The sequence below is a fragment of the Schistosoma mansoni genome, chromosome 4, assembly GCF_000237925.1.
Source record: "Schistosoma mansoni strain Puerto Rico chromosome 4, complete genome".
Classification (NCBI taxonomy): Eukaryota; Metazoa; Platyhelminthes; class Trematoda; order Strigeidida; family Schistosomatidae; genus Schistosoma; species Schistosoma mansoni.
In genome coordinates this window covers 9,693,828-9,717,956 of record NC_031498.1, presented here as the reverse complement: position 1 = coordinate 9,717,956, position 24,129 = coordinate 9,693,828, and the positions used below count along the sequence as shown (strand labels likewise).

Below are 24,129 nucleotides of genomic sequence, written 5' to 3'. Positions count from 1 at the left end.
GTAGTAAGATACCGCATTTCTTTTCAATGGTGGAAAGTGTGGCGTCATATTAATTAATTAGGCTAGGGTGTATTTATTTCGGTCTGGACGAAACAGCTTTCTGTGTCATTATGCGTTCGTTTATTCTGATCTGGCAGTCGATTATACCTAACCGCTATGTATTTCATTCCAAACTTGTGTGGATTTTCCAGCAGTGAAATCCGATCATATGACTGAGCTTCTCTGCTAAGTGATACAGCCTTGTTTGATTACGAAATCATTACAGCCCAACAAACAGACTATGAATTGACTAAACAAAAGAAGTTCCAGTGACGTTACCATCGCAACTTTGTTAATAACTACTGCTGACTGCTAGCATTGCACATAAACTAGTATTAAAAGGGGTTGCATTCTCGATGTTTTGATAGATTATGTGACAGAAAATGTCCATGGTGGTTGAAGGACTCTATATCCCATTTCAAATTTGTGGATTATCATCAATTGGTAGATCTAATAACATAAGTTAATTGGTTGGGATTTAATAGACAATAAGCACGAAATTAATGCAGAATGAAACGTTTCAGTGCACCTATCATTAAGATAACTTAACGCGAACTTCGACTGTTTATAACCCCACCACCCACCGACTTTGCAGTTAATTCACCAAGCACTTACTAAAAACGGAGACTTCAGATACCAGAGGAGAACTTGGTGGTCGACTATGTCCAACGGTTTATCAAAATCTACGTGACCTGTGTGAACTATAAAATAAGATCCACTGACACTATATCGCGATTTCAGAGGGTCAGTGGGTTAGCGCAATGTTATCTACGAGGAAGAAGCCTTATTTAAAACTCCATGGAACAGAGTAAATAATGTAAGTGTGATCCAACTTTAACTTTATGATCATCGTGACCGTCAAAAGCAACTTAATCGCTCCGCTGCCGAGAGTTTCTAACTTTAACTTTATTTGTGACCATATTATTTTTTCAAGGTCACTTATACAATCATGGTAATTAATTCTCTAACACACAGATAATTGAAAGTGTAGAAATAAAGGCAACCTCAAGGGTGAAGAAAAGCCAGACTGTATAAACTGAAAGGAAACTTCTGTTTTTCCCTCTTGACATAAACTAGTTGGGAGGAGTTTTCTTCTCGAGCGTGGATTTGTAAACACGCTTGAGTAAATTATACGATGGGCTTCAGCTCTTTTCTATAGAGAATTCGAAAAAATATGACATTTACAATAAACTCTTGTTTAACAAAAGTCCTCAATTTACATTCCAGAAATCAGACCTGATGAATGTAGGTTGCATTATCTCTAACTGTTTTCGAAGTATCAACTGCTTGCTTAATGCCGCTAGATGTATTTAGCGAAATTAAATGAGAGAAGAACGGTTAACTTGTCAAACATCATTGGTTGACAATGACTAATGCACTTCAATGGTAGAGCAAGATTTGAATCAAACTAGTTTAAAGTTATACTCAATTTCTTACATCAAGCCTGCAAAAGGAGGTTCACATAACCTTAAACGACTTTTATATTGTTTGTTCATTTCGATTTGTAGTTAACACATAGACAGTCTATAATATATGCATCTAGTACCTACACTCAACAAAGGCTTTTCTGTCCTGAATAAAGGAAACAGACTTGCTTGGCTCACTCTAATTGACTCCCTTTGAAAAGGAACTACTCTAAGCTCCATAAGTCCTCATTTCTGGTTATATGTCAAGTAATGGAAACAAACAAATAGTTTTGTGTCAACTAAGCATGACCTTGTCTGGCCTATTGTTCCGAAGGATGAGTAGCACGACATACTCAGTAGTGATCTGGTGAGGATGAGTGAACTAGTGTCTCTAGCTAGTATGTGTTCACTCAAAATATTAGGGTCATCATCAGTGTTGAAGAATATCAAAACTATTTGTTGAGAGGAGTTATTTATCGCGACATCTTCAGACAACTTCAGATACCTAAAATCTCTTCATCAATAAAAGTTACATCCTCCTTATAACCAATAACGAGCTAAATCAGCAAAAACCGCTCAAAAAGATATTTGTCTCTCACTGATCAGTGAAAAAGATAGTCAACCTCAGAAAAACTTTGAGTTGCTTTTAAACTGAAAATTTTGGTGAAAATGGACATCTTAGTTTACGTTTGTGTGAAAATTTGGCTTTTCAATCTAAATTGTTGCCTGCTTGATTACACTGTAATACAATCTAGATGTGTTGTAGTTTCTGAACTGAATCACGGACATACACAAGAAACAATGATCATCATTCACGATCAAATAAATTTATAATTTTAACTTTCCATTACAACCTGACAGACTAAAACTGAATCTACGAAAATGTTAAACAAATTGGATATTGGACTAACTTTGTTCACCTAGAAAATCAAGGTAGAGCTTGATTTAGAAAGCCCCTCACTGTTCGAATGAGAAAACAATGCTCACTGAATTTTATTGGATTATTTTATTGACAATCATTTATATTTATGGTTTCGACAAGTACATATCTCTAGTAAATGGGTTTAACATCGATTTAAAATCTCCACTACTCAAAACCGGACCAGATGGTTCTAGTTTTGGTTTTTCTTTAATGGGATATACTCACTTTTCAGGACAAAAAGGGTATATAACTACATCCTTCCTAATGTTTTCTGTTTATATAGGGTGGTCATAGGATCTCCAACAGAAGGAAACAACGGTGGACTGTTTTGGTGCCCACTCCTTAGGAGCACGTGTAGTCGAATCGATATTGATTTAGAAAAAGAAACTCATATGCAACCTGGACTAAATGGAGCTCTCCTAGGATATTCAATGTCTTCAGCTTTTAACAACAGCCGAGGACCGATTACTGTAAGTTATCAGAAAGATTTTGCATATTTATTTACTCCCTCTAACTTACACCCTGAAATAGTTCAAAAGTAATTCATGTCGTTTGGAAAATGAGCCTTATCAAGAGGATCTGTTTGCGAACTACAAAACGACCGCAAACATCTAGCCAAATGTTTGTTGTGTGATTGCTAATCCGCAAAACTACCAGTCTATATAGTCATTTTATACGTGGTGAAGAGATATCTTATCATCTCTCATGAAGCACACAGGCTTTTTTTATTATTACACACCTGAATTGGTTATGTATACTAAACCCACTGTCGGTCACATCGCTTAAAAACTTTCGCCGACGTTTTCACACTTAGGAGTGAGTTAACTTTATAAGTCTTACGAGTTTGTTAATCTCTGCCGTCATGAAAGGATGAAATCTCTAAATTTCATCAGACGACCTGCCAAAATGCACCTCATTAATGAGTTACAGGTTTATGGCCACTTCAGTGTTGAATTTTGATATGAAAAAGTGAAAACTATTGCGTGACTAAGTGATTTAGAATATCGTGGAGTACTATACTTCATTATTAACGTGGTGGCAAACGGTTGTTGCAAATTACCGCATGAGAAAATTTCTTCCAAAAAATGCCAGATGAGAATACAGAGATAAGAGTTTATGTTGAGGTTTTATCTAAATTTTAAGAATTCCTTCCACATGGAAGCACAAATCTGTAGACAAATATGGGTTTATATTATCTTACCAGTGCTCGAACATGTTTTTTTACTCTTATATGTGTTATATTTACCTAAAACGTTTAAGAAAAATCAAACGAGTACACTGAAAGCAAATCGTCATTTTAGCAAAACGTTACAAGCTCACTTTGTGATTTTTTCAAATTCCAACGACTGTTTTGCTACTGGAAACTACTTATTAGACTATATAGTACAATATTGGCTATACTTACCATGATACTTATTTGTTATCAACCCTTTGTTGCCAGCAGTTCGTAATTAATGTACTGTTAAACAGCTTCAGACTCGAAAAATACGTTTGGTATTTCGAGTTCTTTTGTTAGAATATATCCGAAAGCCAAGTGCATAATAGATACCAGAGTAATTTGAAAATAATATACAAATAAACCGGGATTTTAATCTATGTCTCATATTTTTAATGTAATCAAAGAGAAAAAAAAATTCAGGTGCCACTAACGTTGGTTAAAGAGATTCACAAATATTAAAGGAATTGTTAAATTGTGCTTAATGTAGACACAGAATGTAATTTTTAGTAAATTTTCAGGAAAATTAAGCATATAACATCATATTTCGTCTAATTAGGTTTAAGTCTCTCACTCTTACTTTATAACAGATACTTTGAAATTATACATAGAACGAACAGCCTACCTAGATTATTGTAACGTTACTATTCAGTTGTCAATACTATTACCCATGCTACCATTTTTTGTGAAGACACTAAATTATGCTATGTAAAACATATTTGCTAGTACTGGTTGAATAAGCGTTAGCTCTGAATACGTTTTTGCTTAGAATGCCGCACAGTACAAAGCAAGTGATAAGACAAAACATAATTAGTTCTTTTTGACACAACAAGAGCACATCAGTTTATTTAATTAATTCAAGTTTAGCTACATTCATCAGGAACTTCCACTATGAAGTTAATCACTGATTATTCCTAAATGAATTCATGAAAATGTTTTGATTTGGGTTTAAACAAAGGTAACGGCACAAAAGATTAAATATATCTATTTGACAGGTTATTAAACTGTATCCGAATTGTTTGGTACGTACCAACAGTGGTATGGCAGACCTAAGTAGATGCCGTATTTCGTGTACGTATACATATATATATATATATCTGTTAATAGACAAAAGGCATAGTCGTAAAACTATCTTATCTACATCTATTAGCGATCATCATCCTGTACATTACTGATAACATCCTTTTTGTGTGAGTAAAATTCAAATAAATACGAAAACTAGGTCTTATTCACGTACCCTATCGATTACTCCTAACTTAGAAGGACGAAGAATATTGGGCACCACCTCAATTGTACAATGTCAATTTTACTTTCTAATGACATTATAGAATTGTCTTTTTCAATCCAAGACGTTCCAAATATTTCTCAGTAGTTTTCTTTTGGAAACGCTTTGTAAGAATACAATGGTCAGGAGAACTTTTTATGGTCATTATCTGAACGTTTATTGGTTCATCACAATAAAACAACTTGAAAAAGTTCATTAGGAGGATGTTTGTGCTACTGCTTTAGTAACAACCCCAGTAAAATATATATGCGTATCTATTCGTCTTGGTTTTTTGCCGATGGAATAAGATCTCAACAATGATTTGAACTTCTATAGTTGAAATCATGAGTCAATTGAAGCTAGACCACCACGGAAAACCTGGAAGCACTGGACGGTCGTTTTGTCCTATTGTAGGACTCCTCATCAGTGCGCATCCACGATCCCGACTCGCGAGATTCGAACCTAGGACCTACCAGGCTCGCACAAGAGCGCTTAACCGATAGACCACTGACTCGGCATCCAACGGTGTTAATGTCTAAATTCAACCAATGCACGAAGTTTAAGCAAATGGTAGGTCCTGGGTCCAAATTTCGCGAGGTGGGATCGTGGATGCGCACTGCTGAAGAGTCCCACAATAGGACGAGTTGGCCGTCCAGTGCTTCCAGGTTTTCCATGGTGGTCTAGCTTCAGTTTACTCATGATTTAAACTATGAAAATACTGAAATCTCTACAAAACGCCTTCCGAATGATTTAAACGTTAAAATAAGGTTGCTTTTATTTAGGCAATTTTAGCAAGACGAATGATTACTTTAATGACCATTTCAATTGAATTACAGAACAATTTTTGAAAACTTTGTTGGCAAATAGATTTTATTTTTTACACGAAACTTAACAGCCATAAAGCACTGCACTGAAATGTGTGCTCCTCTCTGTGTGATAGAGGAAATGTGATATTGCGACAATCTGGCCCATAAAAGTAGTTTTATGATGAGCAAATGGGAGTATAAAAAATGCAAAGTTAGAAGACGTTCTGAAATAATTTACATTATAAACTGATTGCACCAAATTTATTATTAACCGTTTCTTAAACGTTTCAGTCTAACCTTAAACAAATTTATCTAAAGGTTTGTGTTTGAAATAGAAAGTACTGTGTTTGAATCCTACCGTAAACACTAAAACTACAATGCAGGAATATCCAGCTGATGAGTCTCAAGTAGGTCAAAATATGCATCTCAAACTCTAATGCTAGTCACAACCTAAATGATTTTATACAAGTGTTCATTAGTTACTGGTTTTTATTGCATTAGTTTAGTCAACATTCACTTGATTGTAGTATGACGGTCTTCAGCACTAATCTAAAAATCTACACAGCTCACCATGTAAGAAGCAATTGTTCATAAACTGTAGAGCCACAGAGTAGAGAATGCCACCATCAGTTAATAAATTTTCAGACAAGTATGAACCAAAGTCAATTATTGACATTGTAAACTTGAGTGTATAGAATTTACTCGAGTAATATAGTTGTAAGATCACTCTTCAACCCCTTAGTCCGGTGCTGAATGAAATAGAAAGAGACTGGGAAAAATTCAACTACCACACCAGTTAGCTAAGACCGTAGGTCTTGTATATAGGTTTATGATTTCCTTTTTGTTTCCTCTGGTTGAAACTAAATAGAATCATAAATCATTTATATTAGTTGTTTGAATCTTCCCATTGGTGTATAGGATTGCAACTTATCAGTTTCTTTCGGCATATATGCATCCTGTTAAAATTGCTGCAATATTATCATAAGGTGATAAGCTTTTTAAACACAGACGAATGGTGGCTAGCACATATGTCAAAAGCAACCGATCAATTGCATGCCTAAACATCAATGGGAAGATTAAAACAACAACTGTATATGAATTAAAACTAAAATTTAACTCAATACACAAGCTAGTGGCTACCTGGGCTTAGTGACTAAATGGATAGTACAACGACTTTCGAAGCAAAAGTTACTGGGTTGTAATCCCGAAACTAACATTAACTCTGGGATGCAGGTACGTCCTGCTGATGAGTTCAAAATGCAGCAAAAAGCTCATCCGAAGCCTTACTACTAGCCCCGATCTATCTCTGCTTAAGAAGTAGAAGTATGTTGGATGAAATGAAACCAAAAGCAATTCGATGACTTATCATGAATAGAATATTGTAGTCCAATTATTTATTTCCTTATTAGAGCATTCAATGTATGTTATACGTCAAAAAGAATCAATTAATCACTTAAATAATCCGTTTGATCATTACGGTTTCCTTTAAATTAGTATTATTTCTATCTTAATCCCAAACGATAACGATTTACAGTCTAATCAATGATGTCATGTACCTACATTCAATCACCTGATTAAACCAGCTATTATTAACTACTAATACTAATGATTCTAAAATTTTACTTTTTTTTACTCAAAACAATGTTATTTTCTTTTTATCTACTCAAATCTAAGTAAATACACATTCAGATGCATTTCATTTGTATGAATAAAAGTATGTTTCACTGCCCGAACAATATATACTTGTATCTATACCCGTAAACCAGTATGCGCACATACACAGCACAAAAAATATAAATCTGTTCATCAAATGAACATTTACCTTTTATTGAACAATTGAGCAGATAGATAGAAAGATAGATAGATATATGTGAATGCATTCTTTCGCTTATCTATATGTATATTTAAAGAATGAGTAATTGTTAGTACATTGAACAGAGATTAATGTAGCAGCATTTATTTATACTTACTAAAAGAAAACATAAGAACAAATAATAATAATAGCCTTAAAGAATAAATTATGAGTCACTCATTATTGACTTTAAGTATTTGACTTGTTTTGTTGTTGTTGTTTTGTTTTATTTAAGTCAATTGTCCTGCTAACTAAGTTTATCTATTACTGTAGAAAATGCTACATATTATAGTTCGATCCAATCAAGTTAGATATATATTAACATGGAAACAAGTGTGTTATTGTGTTTTAATTAGGTATATAACAAGTATTTTATGTTTATTTTACATTTTTTAAAAATGATGTATTCTATTGATACCCTTTATAAATTTGTTAAATTATGGCTTTCTATCTCACAACAGAAGTGGTTTGAACTCCACTGGTCACTGTTTCTCACTAGAACTCTGGGATTTACATCTCGAAGTCAGTCACTAATGAGCATATGATTATAATCAGAAGGGGTTTTGTGGAGATTTAGTATTTTCATAGTTGAAAGTATGAGTCAATTGAAGCTAGACCATCAAGGAAAACCTGGAAACACTGGACGGCTGTTTCGTCCTCACGCTTTCAACTATGAAAATACTAAATCTCTACAAAACCCTTCTGAAATTACGGCTTTTTTTTCAATGTCTATTTTAAGTATAAAATGAAATAATTAGATGATTAAAAATGGTGTAGAAATTATTTGTTCTACTCATTGAACTTTATCCTGGGTTTATAAAATTTTTTTTAAATTCTCGATTTTTATTTTTATGTTATGGACATTTATTTGAATCTTTGTACTTATCCAAAACGAACAGAGCCAAATGAATGACCTGGTATAAGACAAGTTTCTAGATTTCCATTACAATGTCGGTACAGTTGAGAGTAAGGCAAATGTCCACTTACTATAGTGTACCAATTTTAACAACTAACTACGTTTGAAAAGCGTGAATAGTTAGATTTTTTAATTTAGTGGCGTTCTTTTCACAAAACTGAGCATATATTATGGCAGATTGTATATGAACTATATATTACTTATATAAAATGAATAATGAGGAACACAAAGAATTTATTTGACTCACTTTTCATTAAGTTAAATAAACTTTATGTTTATCGCGCAACAATACTTAAAGTTAATTATTAAGATCTATATATGAAAGACAGACACCACCCCCCATAAATCTTGTCACTTAACGGTCATATCAAACAGTTGACTCAAGGTTTTCTTCTCAATAATATGACAATAATTTTTTTCTAAAATATTAAAGGTGTCTAGTTTGAACAACTGATTGTTAAAAAACTTTCCGATTTTTATTCGGTCTCGTCTATTACTGATAAGCACATTGATCAAAAAAGAAAAAAACCGAAACATTGATCAATTCATGATCTCAATAAAAACAAAACATATTACTGGTTAACATAATTTTCTCACTATACTATTGAAATTGATAGGAAAGAGTTCATTGTAATAAAATTAATAAATAAGGTTGATAACTGAAATCCAATTTCTTGTTCATAAATGAATAAAGTATTCTATATCAGTCAGTCAGTCACAACGTAGAACTTTGTACGGACGTACATCAGTTCGAGTTGCCATACCACATTAGCAAAGAGATCCAGTTGTCGATTCAAATCCCATAGTGGTAGAAGTAGTAAGAGTATAAGCATTATGTGAAAGATTAGGGTTTGAATATGTTATTCAAGGAGTATAATCCAGTGAAATAAATTTCGAAAGAGAAAAAAAAATGATAGGGACATGAATTCAGAAGATTAGAATTTGGTAGAACACAAAGAGTGGATTCACCTACGACATTGCAAACGATTTTGAGCCATGTCATTCAAGGTCTCTAACCACCGATTGCTATCATCTCGCGGATCTCAACCAGGTAGTCTACACCTAAAAAGTATTTTATATAATAAAAAAGAAAAATATTATATGTACGCGTATTATCGATAGAAAATAATAGTTTATCTTTATAAATGATCTAAATTACTGTAATTCATTCATTTAATTACTTGGCTATCGGTTTAATGATTAACGAAATAATATCATTTATTTTGTTTGAAACAACTATATAATAGGTAATGTCATTAAAATTTAAGCATGACTGAAAGCTTATTATAAATAGTTTAGATTCTGTTTCTGAGTTAGTTTACATTTTTTCAACATTAATCATAGTTATCCATTCTCAGGTCAATAGAATGGAATTCTGTCATTATTATTATTATTCATCATTATCTCCGATAACTACTCAATCTTCCTGAGTTATGTATGGTAAACTTTGATATAATACTATATATTCATATCATAAGATACAGAAGAAATGTTCAGTATTCTAAGTAATAATAAATTCTAGTATATTCCTATAACTTACCGGTCAGTCCCTATTGAAATAAACCAATAAATTTCAAAAACGTAACCCTGTTTGAATTCGTTTAGTTTACCAATTACGTTTTATTTTAATTAGAAAATAACAACTTTAAGGATTATCAAATGTTTAAGAGGTAAATAAAAAAAACATTGCTCATTTACTACTTATTTGAAAGCACTTATCAGATTGAAGAAACTCATATTCCTTCCCATGAGCTTAAGACAAAGGTTATTCATTGATTCTTCATCAACAATGATACAGTAGAATTATTCATATTAAGACAGATGTTCTATAGAGTAGGAATGAATACAAAATACCCCAACGATGTCATGTGAAAATATTACTTCTATTCTCAGTAAACAACTAATAAGTAAAATATGACAACTTAGTTAATTCAAAAAGCATCTACAACCGAAGCATGGAGTGTGTCGTAGTATCAAATTATTCATCCTAAGTGGTTTAAATTTTGGTTATTATTCAATAAATGTAGATATGCATTTAATACTGAAACAATAAAATGACTTAACTCGATTTGAAATGGTTTTGATAACGCAATGGTGTTCGAAGCGAATTGTACTGGGTCCAATTTCCAGAATGAATACCACCTCTGTAATGTAGGTGTATTTAGCTGACAAGTCGTAAGTAGGAAGAAATACTCATCCTGGACTCCACTGCTAGCCACATTGCATCCATTCTGTGACAACACAATGATTGTTTATAACATCAGCGAGTTCACAGGAATACAGGAGAATCGATTTTAAGCTAACCTTGGATAATTGTTGTAAAACGTACTAGGTGAAGAACGGTTTTGATTACTATAAGTACTGTTTTTATAATGTTCTATGATTTGATGCAACCAAGAAGGAAACTATGAACTAAGATTTCTCTCTAATTGTCACTTATCAGCAAGATCTATCTATAATTTTGAAGGATTCGACACCTCCCAATGGGAACCAACTTGTGTCACCCAATATCATGGTTCTCATCAATAGCGCTTACACAGCTAAATGTAAGAAACCTAAAGGCATTTCACTCAATACAATGAATAAAATTGACACAAGTCTACTAACTTCTAACATTTTATAAACTCTATCTCATACATACCTTTTTATTTTATCATCCCAAACTATATTCTTAATATTTAGTTCTTCCCCTATCACTGCTTGTACAATTAACTCAACTCGTTTCCTGTTCATCTTGATGATTTCTCGTCGTGTTTATGTAACATAGAAACCTAAGTTAACTCACATTTGCATCAAGCTCCTATGTTGATTATAACTGGTGCACTCAACTCTTCGGCACTGTTTATCTTCATTTTTCTAATAAACAAGAAAGTAGAAGTTTCTACCATAATAGATTTTTTCACTACACAACAATAATTTGAACACCCCAATAAATGAGAATATGATTTTGGCAGTGGAGATAATGGAAGTGTCCAATATTCAAAAACTTTTTTTAATTTTGAAAGTGTTTCGCTTCACTGCATGTTAACAGTTTTATAAGTATAATTTTTATGTTTTTTATAGTTCCACATTGTTCTATTCATACCTGATTTAGTTTTAGTACACTAATTGTGATAAAATATCAAGATTCATATGTTCGTAACAGAATTAATGGGTAATTCTGATTGTTGACATTAATATTATGTTTCGTTTCGTTGGATAAAGGATTAAAATGTTACAGTTCCTTACACTTATTAGTTTATTAAAAATTTAATGACAACTATTGTATAAAACGTCTTGAAAATTACATCATCATTCAATCATAATTGTGTACTGACACAAGTTTCAATATTTCACATAGGCAAAGAGGAAAATAGTTATAAAATGATTAGCGAATCGATCTGAATAACTGTTATTTTCTCCACCGTCTAATATTTCCCGACCATTATACTTCATTCACGTCTTCCTAAATCAAGACAAGAACTGGAGAACTATATACATAGAAATATATCTCAATATGACCGAAATAAAAAGATACAGAAGTAAAAACATTGAAATTAGTTTCGAATCTACGTGAGAATCTTCTAACATCTTAATTTATCAGCTATATTGATTCGTTTTGGATTTTGGTGAAAAAGAACCATTTTCTATTTGACTGAGCAATATGAAAATATAATAAGTAATGTCAACTACTAATTTTATATAAAAACTTCAAACCATATCATTAGACTATAGCTGAATTGTCAGTCAATAAATGACTAACCAAGATCAAAAATTAATACAAATCAAATGGACAATCAACACCTTATTTCTATCCAGTGATAACAGATATAATATTTCTAACCAGTTCCAAATTCAATCTTTTATTCTTTGTGTAAAAAGGTTAATTGACAGATAATATTAGCTATTAATGTCTAGAAATAGTACATTCCACAAGTTTATACATGTTTCTTATGGTAGAATAGACTTGATAACGATGAGATCTTGTTACGTATACAAGATAAAGAGTTAGTAAACTAGATGAATACTTTCAATAGATATATTGTATAAGAAACTGTCAAATTGAAGAGTCTTTTTTTTCTGATTAATGCACAAAACTTCCAATTAAGATTGAATTATTATCAATTGATTGGAGAGTTAAAACTAATTATTCTAGAATGAGAAACAATATACTATAATAAAATTAGTTTAAGAATATTTAATACTTTAATTCATGAGTCAATTAAAACTAGACCACCATGGAAAACATGAGAGTACTGGATGACTATTTCGCCGTAGTATGGGAGTCTTCAGCAGTACTTATCCACGCTGGATTCGAATCGAAGACCTATCGGTCTCGCGCGCGAACGCCTAACGTCCATACCACTGAGCGGGCATCCAAGGGTGTTAATGTCTAATTTCAACCAATCAATAACGATTACTACTACTACTCCTACAATCATAAAATAAACCATAGAAAATTGTCAATAAGTATTTTAAAATATAGGTTAATGAATTAAATATTTTAAAAGTTCTAACTTCCATATATCTTTGATAAGGAATGATCATTTGACTTTAGAAATATCACTGTTGTTATTGAATATGTGAAGTTAATTATTCTCATTAAATTTTTAAGGTAAAACGTTGTAAATGTACTAACCAATATTATGAATTACTGTTTATGTATACATATTAAATAATTACTGAATTCTAATCTTACTAAGAAGGAATTAACTATTTTTCATGTTACATAGACAGACCTTACTGAAAACAGATTTCTATTCGGGTAACCACGTATAAATATTCTACACAGTAATAATAATTTGCACTACACTGTCATGTTAACCACCTTAATTATATCCAGTTGTATTAATTACTGTATTCTTTTTTGTAAATAAATTGAAAAGGAAACCAATTTATTCAAACATTGCCTAAAATTCATTCGACAAGCTAAACCATTAATCCAATTTTATACTTTGAGTTGATAAAATTGAAGTTGAATCATTATGTTATAGGGTACGCAGTTATATTTCAAAACACATTTCTCAGTTAATAAAAGATTTCAACGTTTTTTTTTCTGTATTACTTATTTTCTGTTTGCTTGTTTGTTTCATCAATTTTTAAACAAACAACCAGGTTTGTGCACCTCGTCTTTCATGGTCATCAGCAGCATCTGTTTATTTACCTGGTGGTTGCTTTGAATTCAATGAACGTTTAGAAGAGCCTCAATTAAATCCTGCACCAAGTGCAATATGTTTAAATGTTGAAGGTTCAGATAAATCAATTGATCTGAGATATTGTACATTTGGTGCATCAGTTAATCAACATCCTAATAGGCCAAAACAATTATTTATGGGTGGTCCACATTTTTATTTTGAGAAAGGTGAGTAAAATATTAAATTGGTTAATGAAATTTAATATCATTCAGTCAGTTAGCTTATTCTCTATTCAATCGATATTATGTGGTGACAATAAAAAAATAAGTTCTTTGTGGTAAGAAAGCAAAATCAACTTATGATTGTTAGTATTTAACAAAATCTACTCATGCAGCCGATCCCCAAATATCAATCGGACAGTATCTACTAACAATGCACATATTGATTATTTAAAGCTATTATGTATATGCAGTTAATTCTACCAGAATAGTGTATGACAGTTGAAAAATGATTAATTAAATTTGAAAGTAAAAAAGTCACAAAATGAAGGACGAGCATTTAGTTCTACCTAGCTGCTATGGATAAAAAATGTTGAGGATTCCCATACTAGGTGTTCAGTGCTTCATAGGTTCCCATGGTAGTTCAATTGAGCTCAAATGACAATCAACACTATCTATAAAAAAATAAGTTTCGATGAGTTGTAAAATTACTATTTTCTCTTCTGCACGACAGTCTTCGCTGAGAATCTAATACTATTTAAAGCAGTTTACTTGATCAGTACGGTAAATAAACATGATTGTTCACTTCAAATAATCTTTGCTATAAAAATACTATACTTAATTTTCCATCTCCTCTTTGTTACTCCATTAACGTTTATCTATCTCTCATTATTTGTTAACATAAATTTGTGAACCCATTAAAATCAACGTGCACAGTAATAATTAATAGTGAAACTCACTTTATTCAATGCCATATGTTTGACTATGCTTAAGAGTTCTTAGAATAAAATAAACAATATACATTATTCAACTTGTGAAGATTCAAGAAAATACTTATAAAGAAGTTTTTAGGCAGTGCTTCCATGCCATTCATATTTATCTTTAACTTTTGCTAGCCAGTTTCACTTTCATGATATCCCTTTCTATCTTAAAGTACATGTGATATCTGAATTCTGTAGAGTAGTTTCTACACGTTTCTTCCAAAGAGAGATGGGAAAAATACACGAACCACTGTGATGGATCTTCTTAAATTCCTTGATTATTAGATTCGCAATAGGTCCCAAATATTTCATCAAATCTCCTAAATACACACGGTTACAAGAATGCAAAACTGCAAATACGAGCTGAAATTATTTTCTTCAGAATTCATCTCCATAAAAAAGAGGATTTAGCTAATTAAAATTAAGACTAACCAATCTCGATATGATAAAATGTATTACAATGAAGAAATATAAACAACTAAACTGCTCTACCTAAATCATTTTGAATAGATAAGTAACATCACTAGTCTTTATGAATTAAAATTTATTTCAAAGTTGAGAATATAAATCTATACTTGGATATATAATTAAATAAAATTAATATAAAGACGTTCGTCTAAATTAGAGCGAGTAGTTTCAAAGTATTTGAGCGCCGAGTTGATGTAAGACATTAAATAAGATATTTCCTTGAAAAAGCATGGACCAGATTGCCAGGTGAAACGTTGGATTTACTTCAAATTCATTTGCTGAGATTTTACAAATACATTCTTCCTATTTAATTAAATAAAATTATTTAATAACCACTGTACATTAATAATATTATAATAATTATGTATAACAGCCGATTCACTATCCAATAGGAATTAACAAATAAAACAAACTACGAAGATTATTAGAACTATGTGATATATTAGCGCAATACCTTTCGAACAATCTGATCACACATATACTTGTTAAGAACATTTATATATAAAAATAAAAGGTCAACTAGCCTGGAAATGGGGGGGAAGAGGAGAAAAGGATAATAATAATAATAATGTGAAAACAATTTGGAACCTAATCACTCTGGATAATATTACTAGGATAGGTTTAAAGTGAGAACAAACTGTTTTTGAATGCACAAAAGGGGTTTGAATTCTCGTATGACTAAGGCTTCAATAAACCTTAGTATACCCCCTTTTACACTTTTATACAACACCACGAAAACCTAGTTAAGATCAATCTTATAACCTGTTTCGATTATATGTTTGACAATAGAGGACGATGCATGTTTATCCTCTACTCTTATTGGGTCATTTGATTCTATTTGTTTCTGTAATATTATTACACTATCGAAATTTATCAAAAGGACGTATTACTTTAAAACTAACTACATTTAAACAAATACAATGATTTTACAGTTTTTCTTTAAATTCTTAAGATGAAACCACTTGTTTCTAAATTTAAACAAGAAAATATCACAATTATCATTGTGTTAGTCATATTGTGCTTTTTGGCGTGTATATTTGATATCTATTAGTTTTGTTAACATTTTGATATAATCATTTAGTCTAGATGGACATTTTTCTACAACATTGTTTAGTTTTTATTTTTCCTCTTGTATTAAATACTACTTTCCCATATCTTTCTCCTTCTCTCTTTCTCTCTCTTGTTTACTAAATAATATTAGTATTAGTAATGTCAAAAAAGTAATCATTTTTTATATTTTCAAAATGTCTATTTTTTGTCTCGTGTCAAAATCACATTATTTCTCTGTAGATCCATCCATCCTTCAGATTTCTTCCATTTTTCTTCTCTATTTGTCATGTGACATATTCTTTTTATCGTTCTTCTTGCCTAAGATCACTTACCACCAACATATATATGCATATATATACATATAATTGTGTAGTGAAGGAAAACGCAAGTGGGGACAGTCGAATGTATTTGAATACAAAATTACAGAATATCTTAGTGAAATTTGAGAACTATACAATAAATACTTAATTTGCAAAATGTCAATCACTTGTCTCAAACTTGACTGTTCCTTTTGCAAATGTCAATCTGTCGTCTCAGATTTCATGGTTCTTTCGTTTCCACACCAAACGTTTTTTGTTCTCGCTCTCTTTTTTTGGTTTTCTTAACCTTCTGCTTCCAGGGATTTCGTTTTTGATTGATGATACATACTACTTATAGCTATCGACATCAGTAGCACACACCACAGTTTTACTATATAATAAGCTTTTCTTTGAACAAAATAAAATTCTCTTACATTCAGTGTAAATTAATAGTCAAAGTGCTTTTCTGTCCCTGGTTATTGTTCTTGATCCTTCTCACTATCTAACCTAGCACTATCTTGATTATACAGAATAATGAAACTATTTTGATCGAATTTTGTCACCATACTTTCGTGAGTATATTTTTTACTGTTTTTGACGTCATATTTTAAAAATCAGTATTTATGTTTAATGCAAGGTTACTTCTGTATTGAGCAACAGTATACAGTGAAACAAAGTATGTTAGATAAGTTCTGTGTATCAACATTGATTCAATAACAACAATACCAGATTTTAAACAACTTGATGTGAAATAAATAATTAGTTTATTCACCAATGGAAACTGAATGTTATTGTCTGACTACTCAGTTAAAATATAAAATAAAAAACTTCAAGGCCATTAATTGTCATATCATAGTCCATATCATTTTTCGTCGTTTTTTTTCAAATTCTAAACGGTATGTAGGTAATACAAATCATCAAACAGAGAGTACTTGTTATTATTAAGCAGACTCATATTGGTTTAAATTCTAGAATGGAACTGAATTAAGAAAAAAGAACAAGTATTTATGTATGAACATTCAGTAATATTCGTGATATATTTCTCTGTAATGAATATCAATGCTTTCAATAACCACTTGTTTACTTTCTTGTAAGTTTGAACACTCTTATGGAAACATTCCTCTTGAAACTCGGTACTTTTTATTATAGCTGATGTCAATGTATTTTTTTCATAAATTTGAATGAAAAGTCTTTTGGACAGAAATATCTTTAACATATAATTAAGAATGTCTTGTGTATTTTGTTGATAGACTTAAAATGCACGTGCATTTTTAATTACAGGCGTTGGGGCTTCAGTGAATACAAACACCTTTGAGCGCGTGATTACCTCAGTTGAAGATATTCCTTCAAATACGCTACTTGGTAAGCTATGAATTGTAATATGTATTGATAAATTTATATTCAGCATTATTGATGGTATATTATTAAATTTATGTAGAAAATAAAGAAAATTCTATACTTAATATATCTACCATCCTTTATACAGTATATAATGTTTAGTATCAAAGAAAAGATTCTTTAATTTAAAATGTTTTTATTCACCATTTTCAAAGTTATGAACGACTCTGTTCCAAATGTACCAGGTCCAATCACTTGCTTTTTTCTTTGAAGTGAATTATCAAGCATACTTTTATTTTGATTGATTATATAAACGTAATTCTAGGGTAGTAAGTGGCTGAAATAGTGCTTCTGATTAAAACATCATGGATTCGAATACTACTCACGCCTACTTCGTTCTGGCTGCCCAAGTAGCAAAATTAAATCTTACACAAAGTGTAGTTGATGGCAAGAAATCAGGTTATGTTGCATTCTTATTACATATCATTTCTTTCTTTAAAAGATAACCTCAATTACATTTTTCTAATTCATAATTCCTAAGTAATATTTGCTATCACCTGCTTGGTCGTCATCACTGTCAGTTTGCTAATTTTGCGATATATTTAATTCATCGCTCGTTGCTGTAAAAATAGACTTGTTCCATTTCAACTTTTGGCTTCTGTTTAGAATAGAAAGTTATCCGAAAAGTCCCGCGCTCTGTATTAGCGCGTGGATTATTAATATTGAAATATTGTTGTCCAAAGATATCCTGTCTGTTCAACTTTCTACTCGTTATGTCGTATTGGAAGAATACTTAATCATTCGCAAATAGAATTTACCATATGACAATCAGGAACACTAAATATCTAGATTTAGCAGTAATAGAGTTGGATAACATAAAATTTTACTGTATGAATTATTTTCCAACATTTCTAAGGATACGTGTTTAGTTGAAACGCTCAAGATCAAATTATACACAACTTCAGCAGTTGCATTACTGATATGTTTTTGGTTTTACTTAGCTCGATGACGGCTGAGGCTTTCTAGAAATATTTTCAATGTTCACCAAGTGTGCTATACCCAAAACATTCGGTCATTTACCCTTTCATTTAGTAGAATTCTATATTGTACTAGACATATGATATTAAATAAAACCATCATTAATAGTTATAATTATGGCTGTATATTGCAGTTTAATTTTTACCAATGATTTTATCTTGAGCCCAACATTTTACTATATTTGTATTTTTCGTCCCCTATGTTGGGTTGCACGCTGGACGTGTTCATAGCAGACAATTGTGGATAATCCCATCTTCTTGAAACGGTATTTTTGATTAAACTTACTCTAGTATACAGACGAACCAAATAAATTGATGGAAAAATGATTGAGATTAGTGGATTCAACATAATGAATATGAACAGTGTTGGTGATAATCTCATCTCTTAAGGAGTTGATTTTAAGTCAAAATTTAGTTCCATCAATTTCTTCGAAAGTCATTTACGACAGGATAAAAATTTCTAGTTTACAAGTACTCATTTTTTTTAATAATTCGTATAAATTCATTTGACTGAAAGGTAGTTTTCGTGACGAACTTCCATCAGCCGCGAAGGAAACACTGAAAAACCACGAGACGCCAGAGATCTATCTTTTTCTGTTTGTAAGAAATTATGTTTTTTCGTTGTTGGTGTTAAAGATTAGAATCGGTCGATCTCTACTGTGTTATATCCCCTGGTGAATTATGAATGGTAACTCTAAGGACTATTTATCGATCAATGTATTATGCCTATTTCCTATTGTACAATTATTACGTAACTGAACTATTCATATTCGTATTTCTCTTATCATTAGCTTTATTTTGACCTTGACTTATTATCATACGATCCTTGAGTTATAATCAGTTTATTGATTACTTTGGTTTGTATAAAAACCCAGTATGTTTGTAAATAATGATTCATATTGCCGAGGCTGTTATTTGTGTTCTGCACTCAACTGGCTGGGCTAGGCAGATAGGAAGGACCGAATAGCACTCAAGACTGCTCGTACAATTTCAAGTATCATTTGCGTCCGATCAGTAAAATCCACTCCTCTCTAATTGCACATTCATAAATATTACGAAGCCATACGTTATAACATACTGATATATGTAAGTCTTGAATAAATGACCTCAATGCTGTCATTAAGTTGGAAGTTTTAGTAAAGTTGGGTTACGACAAGCGGTTGAATCGAGGACCTATGTTTTATGACTCATCAGCTGTATAAACCACCTCAATTTTGATGCTGACAATGATATTCATATTCATCGAATTTCAACTCAATCTCACACACTTTATCTACTGAGCTGTTAAGTGCAAATAGCCACTAGCATGTGCAACAGGTATGAAGTTTATTTGTAAGGGATTTTACTACCTTCACGACTGTGTAAACATCAAAACTGAGATTTAGTTACATTTATCTGAAGAGTTCCAAATAGAACGAAAAGTACGCCATGGATCTCACTGTTAACCACTTTGTAACCTAGATAGTATCTATTTTATCCTGGTTTATTAATTTTCGACAGTGCAAACACATATATACAAGACTGTACTCGGGATTGAATTTTGAACGCATGGAGCTAGAAGTATCTTGAAACTACTTGGCGAGAATTCAGTAGTCTACACTCATTTTGATGTAGGTTTGTTCTCTGAGCCGGATGATTTGGTCTTGGAGCTTTCATCATCCTTCTGAACGACATCGTCAGCACAAACTTCCAGTAGAAGTGAAGTGTCTACACTCATCTTCAGTTAATTCACGATGTAATGCAATATCTCTCTGACTGATTCCATTTCGTGACAAAAAAATTACTCTTAAAAAATTAAAACAAACAAGTAATACTCTGGCGTTTTTATCTTAACTAATTCTTGAAAACTATCAACTTATTATTATTGTCATTAATACCATAAATGTCAGTTATACTCCACGTCATCATTTAATACGGCCTTACATAACAGTGGTGGTGATGATGGAAAGGATGTTGATATTTCAAATTGTTGTTCGACTCAATTATCAAAACCATTAATGAACATGTACAATTCACTGATTATCACACTTGAAAGATGTAGTAAACATCTTTGATTATATGGTACAATTTCGATATTGCTATAATGTAAACTTACATTGACTTTTAAAAAGAAGTGAAAACTAATTATTTGCTCATATATAAAAGTACAGTTACTTACATTCATTCTGATATCGAGGGTTGTCGTTTTGTAAACTAAATTCCTGATAATAGTTATCTGGATAAAAATTAGATTGTAATTCATGTAAGTCTAGGTTAATTATTATTTATATCATAGTTTCCATACTAATCCAGCTATTCAATATCTTTTTAAAAACGTATGTCTGACAAAGTGAATTCTACAATAATCATTCGTTTTAGGCAAGCTGACTTAAATTTCACTGATGAAGTAACACCAAAATAAAGGTAAAACACTGAAAGTTCATTCTAAAGGCGGTTGAAAGTGTAATATTAACTACCCTAGGTTCAATTTGATAATTATTCAAAGGTAAACCAACCAAAGTACCAATCCATTAAGTGGTTGTTAATTAATTTGGATCATCCAGGAATGTGCGAACATCCTTTGTGTTTAATTGCATATTATGTTTGAATTTGGCGCTTCAATATCAGGTCTAGTTTATTTTCTTATCTGTTATGATTGTACAAATGTGACATATTATAGTAACGTAAGACGATACTAATACATCATATTTGTATCCATCTGAACCCGTGTTTGTGGTCGGGATTAAGAATAATCTTCTGCTGAATGATTATATGGAGTGTCTAGAAAAAATTTGAACTCTCCTTTCCGTTTTATTTATATATATACTGCTTAGCAGCTTGCTCTGTTCTACTTTGTGGGTGTGAAATATGTCCATTAACAATACATGATATTCGTAAATCATCGTAGGTATCTTCGAAGTATTGCTCGTGTATTCTGAGACCACTGAGTAAGCATTGCCTGAGTTAGGAATAAAGTACCAAGTAAGGATGACAAGTCGATTGAACTTAGGTGGTTGGAATATGTTTTACGTACACCCAATTACTGCTTACCTAGACGGTGTATGTTTTCTGGTGTAAGAGTGGGATAGAAGAAACCTAAGAGTGGCCAAACCAAAACATGGCATCAGTTCATGAAGTCATTGACAACTGAACTTACCCATGTTGATAGCTATAGACTACTTGGTTGGGGTCTATGTGATAATCATAACCAGTAGTTGAGACTTTGAATGACATGGCTCAAAGTTGTTTGCAATGATGTAGGTGCATCCATTCTTTGTCTTTCCAAATTTTCAACTTCAGAATTCCTCATTATTCTTTTTATTTTGCTAATCTAAATTTTCTCAAATTATATTTTCAATCCCTAATCTGTTATATTACTGTTATCACCTCTACATTTCCGGGAAGTAACCTGACAATTTCATCTCTCCGTGCTAATATAGTATAATGAATTGAACCGATGTACATACGTACCAGTTTCTACGTTGCGACTGACTGATACATATATATATATGATGTATATGCAAAAGACCGGTAATTTTTTCAACTAAATTTTAGACAATTCAAACAATAAACAAATTCATATTATTAAAACATTGAACCTATCCAAGTGAAAAATAAATTTAGATTTAAATATCAATTCGTAGTTAATTATTTTTTATAGTTTGTTTTTGCATTCTTGTAAATAAATTATTTTCACAATGAACTTTGATATTGTGTTACGGACTAATTGACTAAGAATCAATATTTATGAATAGATCTATCTATTTGATGACAAGCTGAAAATTATTGCATGAATAATTTTCAAAATGATTTTAAAGTTATTAATTATGTGTACATTCCAAACAATTGGATCGTCAAGTTATACAGAATGTTACCTACTATGTAGAAGTGATAAAATCCTAGGAAACATGACAAATATAAGGAAACTAAGGGTCTAGTTGATCAGCACTAAGAGGGACTTGACACGCATGACATTGATCACTACCCAGTGATCAATCAATTGTGAGGATCTAGTATAATTAAGACTCTATTATTGGTGTACTTGGATAAATTCATTTCATACAAACAGACCTTAAAATAACTATATTTGCTACTTACTGATAAGATTTACAGAATTACATCATATATGTTTTATACTATCGAGTCAATCAATTGGCTTAATCGGCTGGCAACTTTCAGTTGACAGATTTCATGATTATTGTCATTTGTTAAACAACTTCCCTTTGATTAATATTTATTGAATCTGCAGTTGTATGTGTAATTTTTGAAAGAATCAGGGGTTAACTGGCTTTCTGTTTAACTACGTCATTTATGATAAATAGATCCTATATGATAATACGTATGACACCAGTAGGTGATACATTTTGTCTATCATGTTTTTGATTGATCACCAGATCTAATGGAACGTTTTTTCTAAATAAATATCCAATATAAAAAAACCATACCATATATATATATATATATATATATATATATATATATATATATATATATAGTATGTGTTTATTGTTCATGCACTTTGAATTGTTTGTTTCCTAGGGACATTAAAACTACCTGTTTATTGCTTAATGTTCAACTTTCATGAAATAGGAAATTTAGTTTATCTGTTTAACTTATACCTATATCAGTATAGTGGATTATGCTTGAAATCATCAAACTTGATAGATATTTATACTGTGGTCTAACTATTTCACATGAATGTTTGTAGATCTAATTATCTTAGATGATTTTTATGAATATTGTTTACTTCTGTTGCTTTTAGCCGATTCTATGAATCATCGTTTACTGATATTTAACATTGAAATGACCTATAGCATTTCCTTCTATTTATACGTAGTACATGTCAAATTTACCTATGAAATAAGTAAATAAATGAGATAGTATTAAGTGTTAATTAAGTGTTTATAATCGGTCATTTGTATGTATAGTCTTCTATGATTGTTAATGTTTGTATACTAATAACCCTACACAAGTTATAAAGAAAGATTTTGTATTTTTCATCAGTAGGAACAATTCTGCAAACCCAATGTTCATTACCCATTGGTTATTCATAAATAGTCAACTTATCTTGTTAAAAAAACAAAATCATTATTATTACCGGAGAGCTTAAAATTTGTACTGTGCTATTCGTGATGAGCAGTCTGCTGTCATATGAATGAGCATTAGCTTCCAGAATATTAAACTTGCGCCGTACTGATGAGTATCAACTACCATGAAATATCAACCCAGTGCTTCTTCTCGATCGTTTCTAATCATCTTAATATTTCTTTGTGTCTTCTATTACTGATTATTATTCTTGAACTTAAAATGGAAATTTAATACATTAAGAAATAAACTATCTGCAAACTGTCCTGCTTTCCTTTAAGAAGTTCAGAGGAGGTTAGCTTAATTTTAGGCTGTATACATCACAGAATGATATACTTTCGGCTACCATTGAGTATCAG

The 24,129-nt window shown here is 31.4% G+C and overlaps 1 protein-coding gene across 1 annotated transcript in view; it reads left to right on the top strand.

Annotated features, from left to right (window-relative positions):
• Positions 1-2,577: 2,577 nt before the first annotated feature.
• The window catches only part of Smp_156620 (putative integrin alpha-ps), a gene marked incomplete at both ends in the record, with an annotated part of 65,669 nt that continues 44,117 nt past the window's right edge, over positions 2,578-24,129 (top strand). Inside the window, 4 exons of the mRNA XM_018796762.1 lie at positions 2,578-2,609; positions 2,651-2,837; positions 13,516-13,762; positions 17,613-17,693. Of these exons, the coding sequence (XP_018651872.1) occupies positions 2,578-2,609; positions 2,651-2,837; positions 13,516-13,762; positions 17,613-17,693 (547 nt within the window). The remainder of the gene's footprint in view (positions 2,610-2,650; positions 2,838-13,515; positions 13,763-17,612; positions 17,694-24,129) is intronic.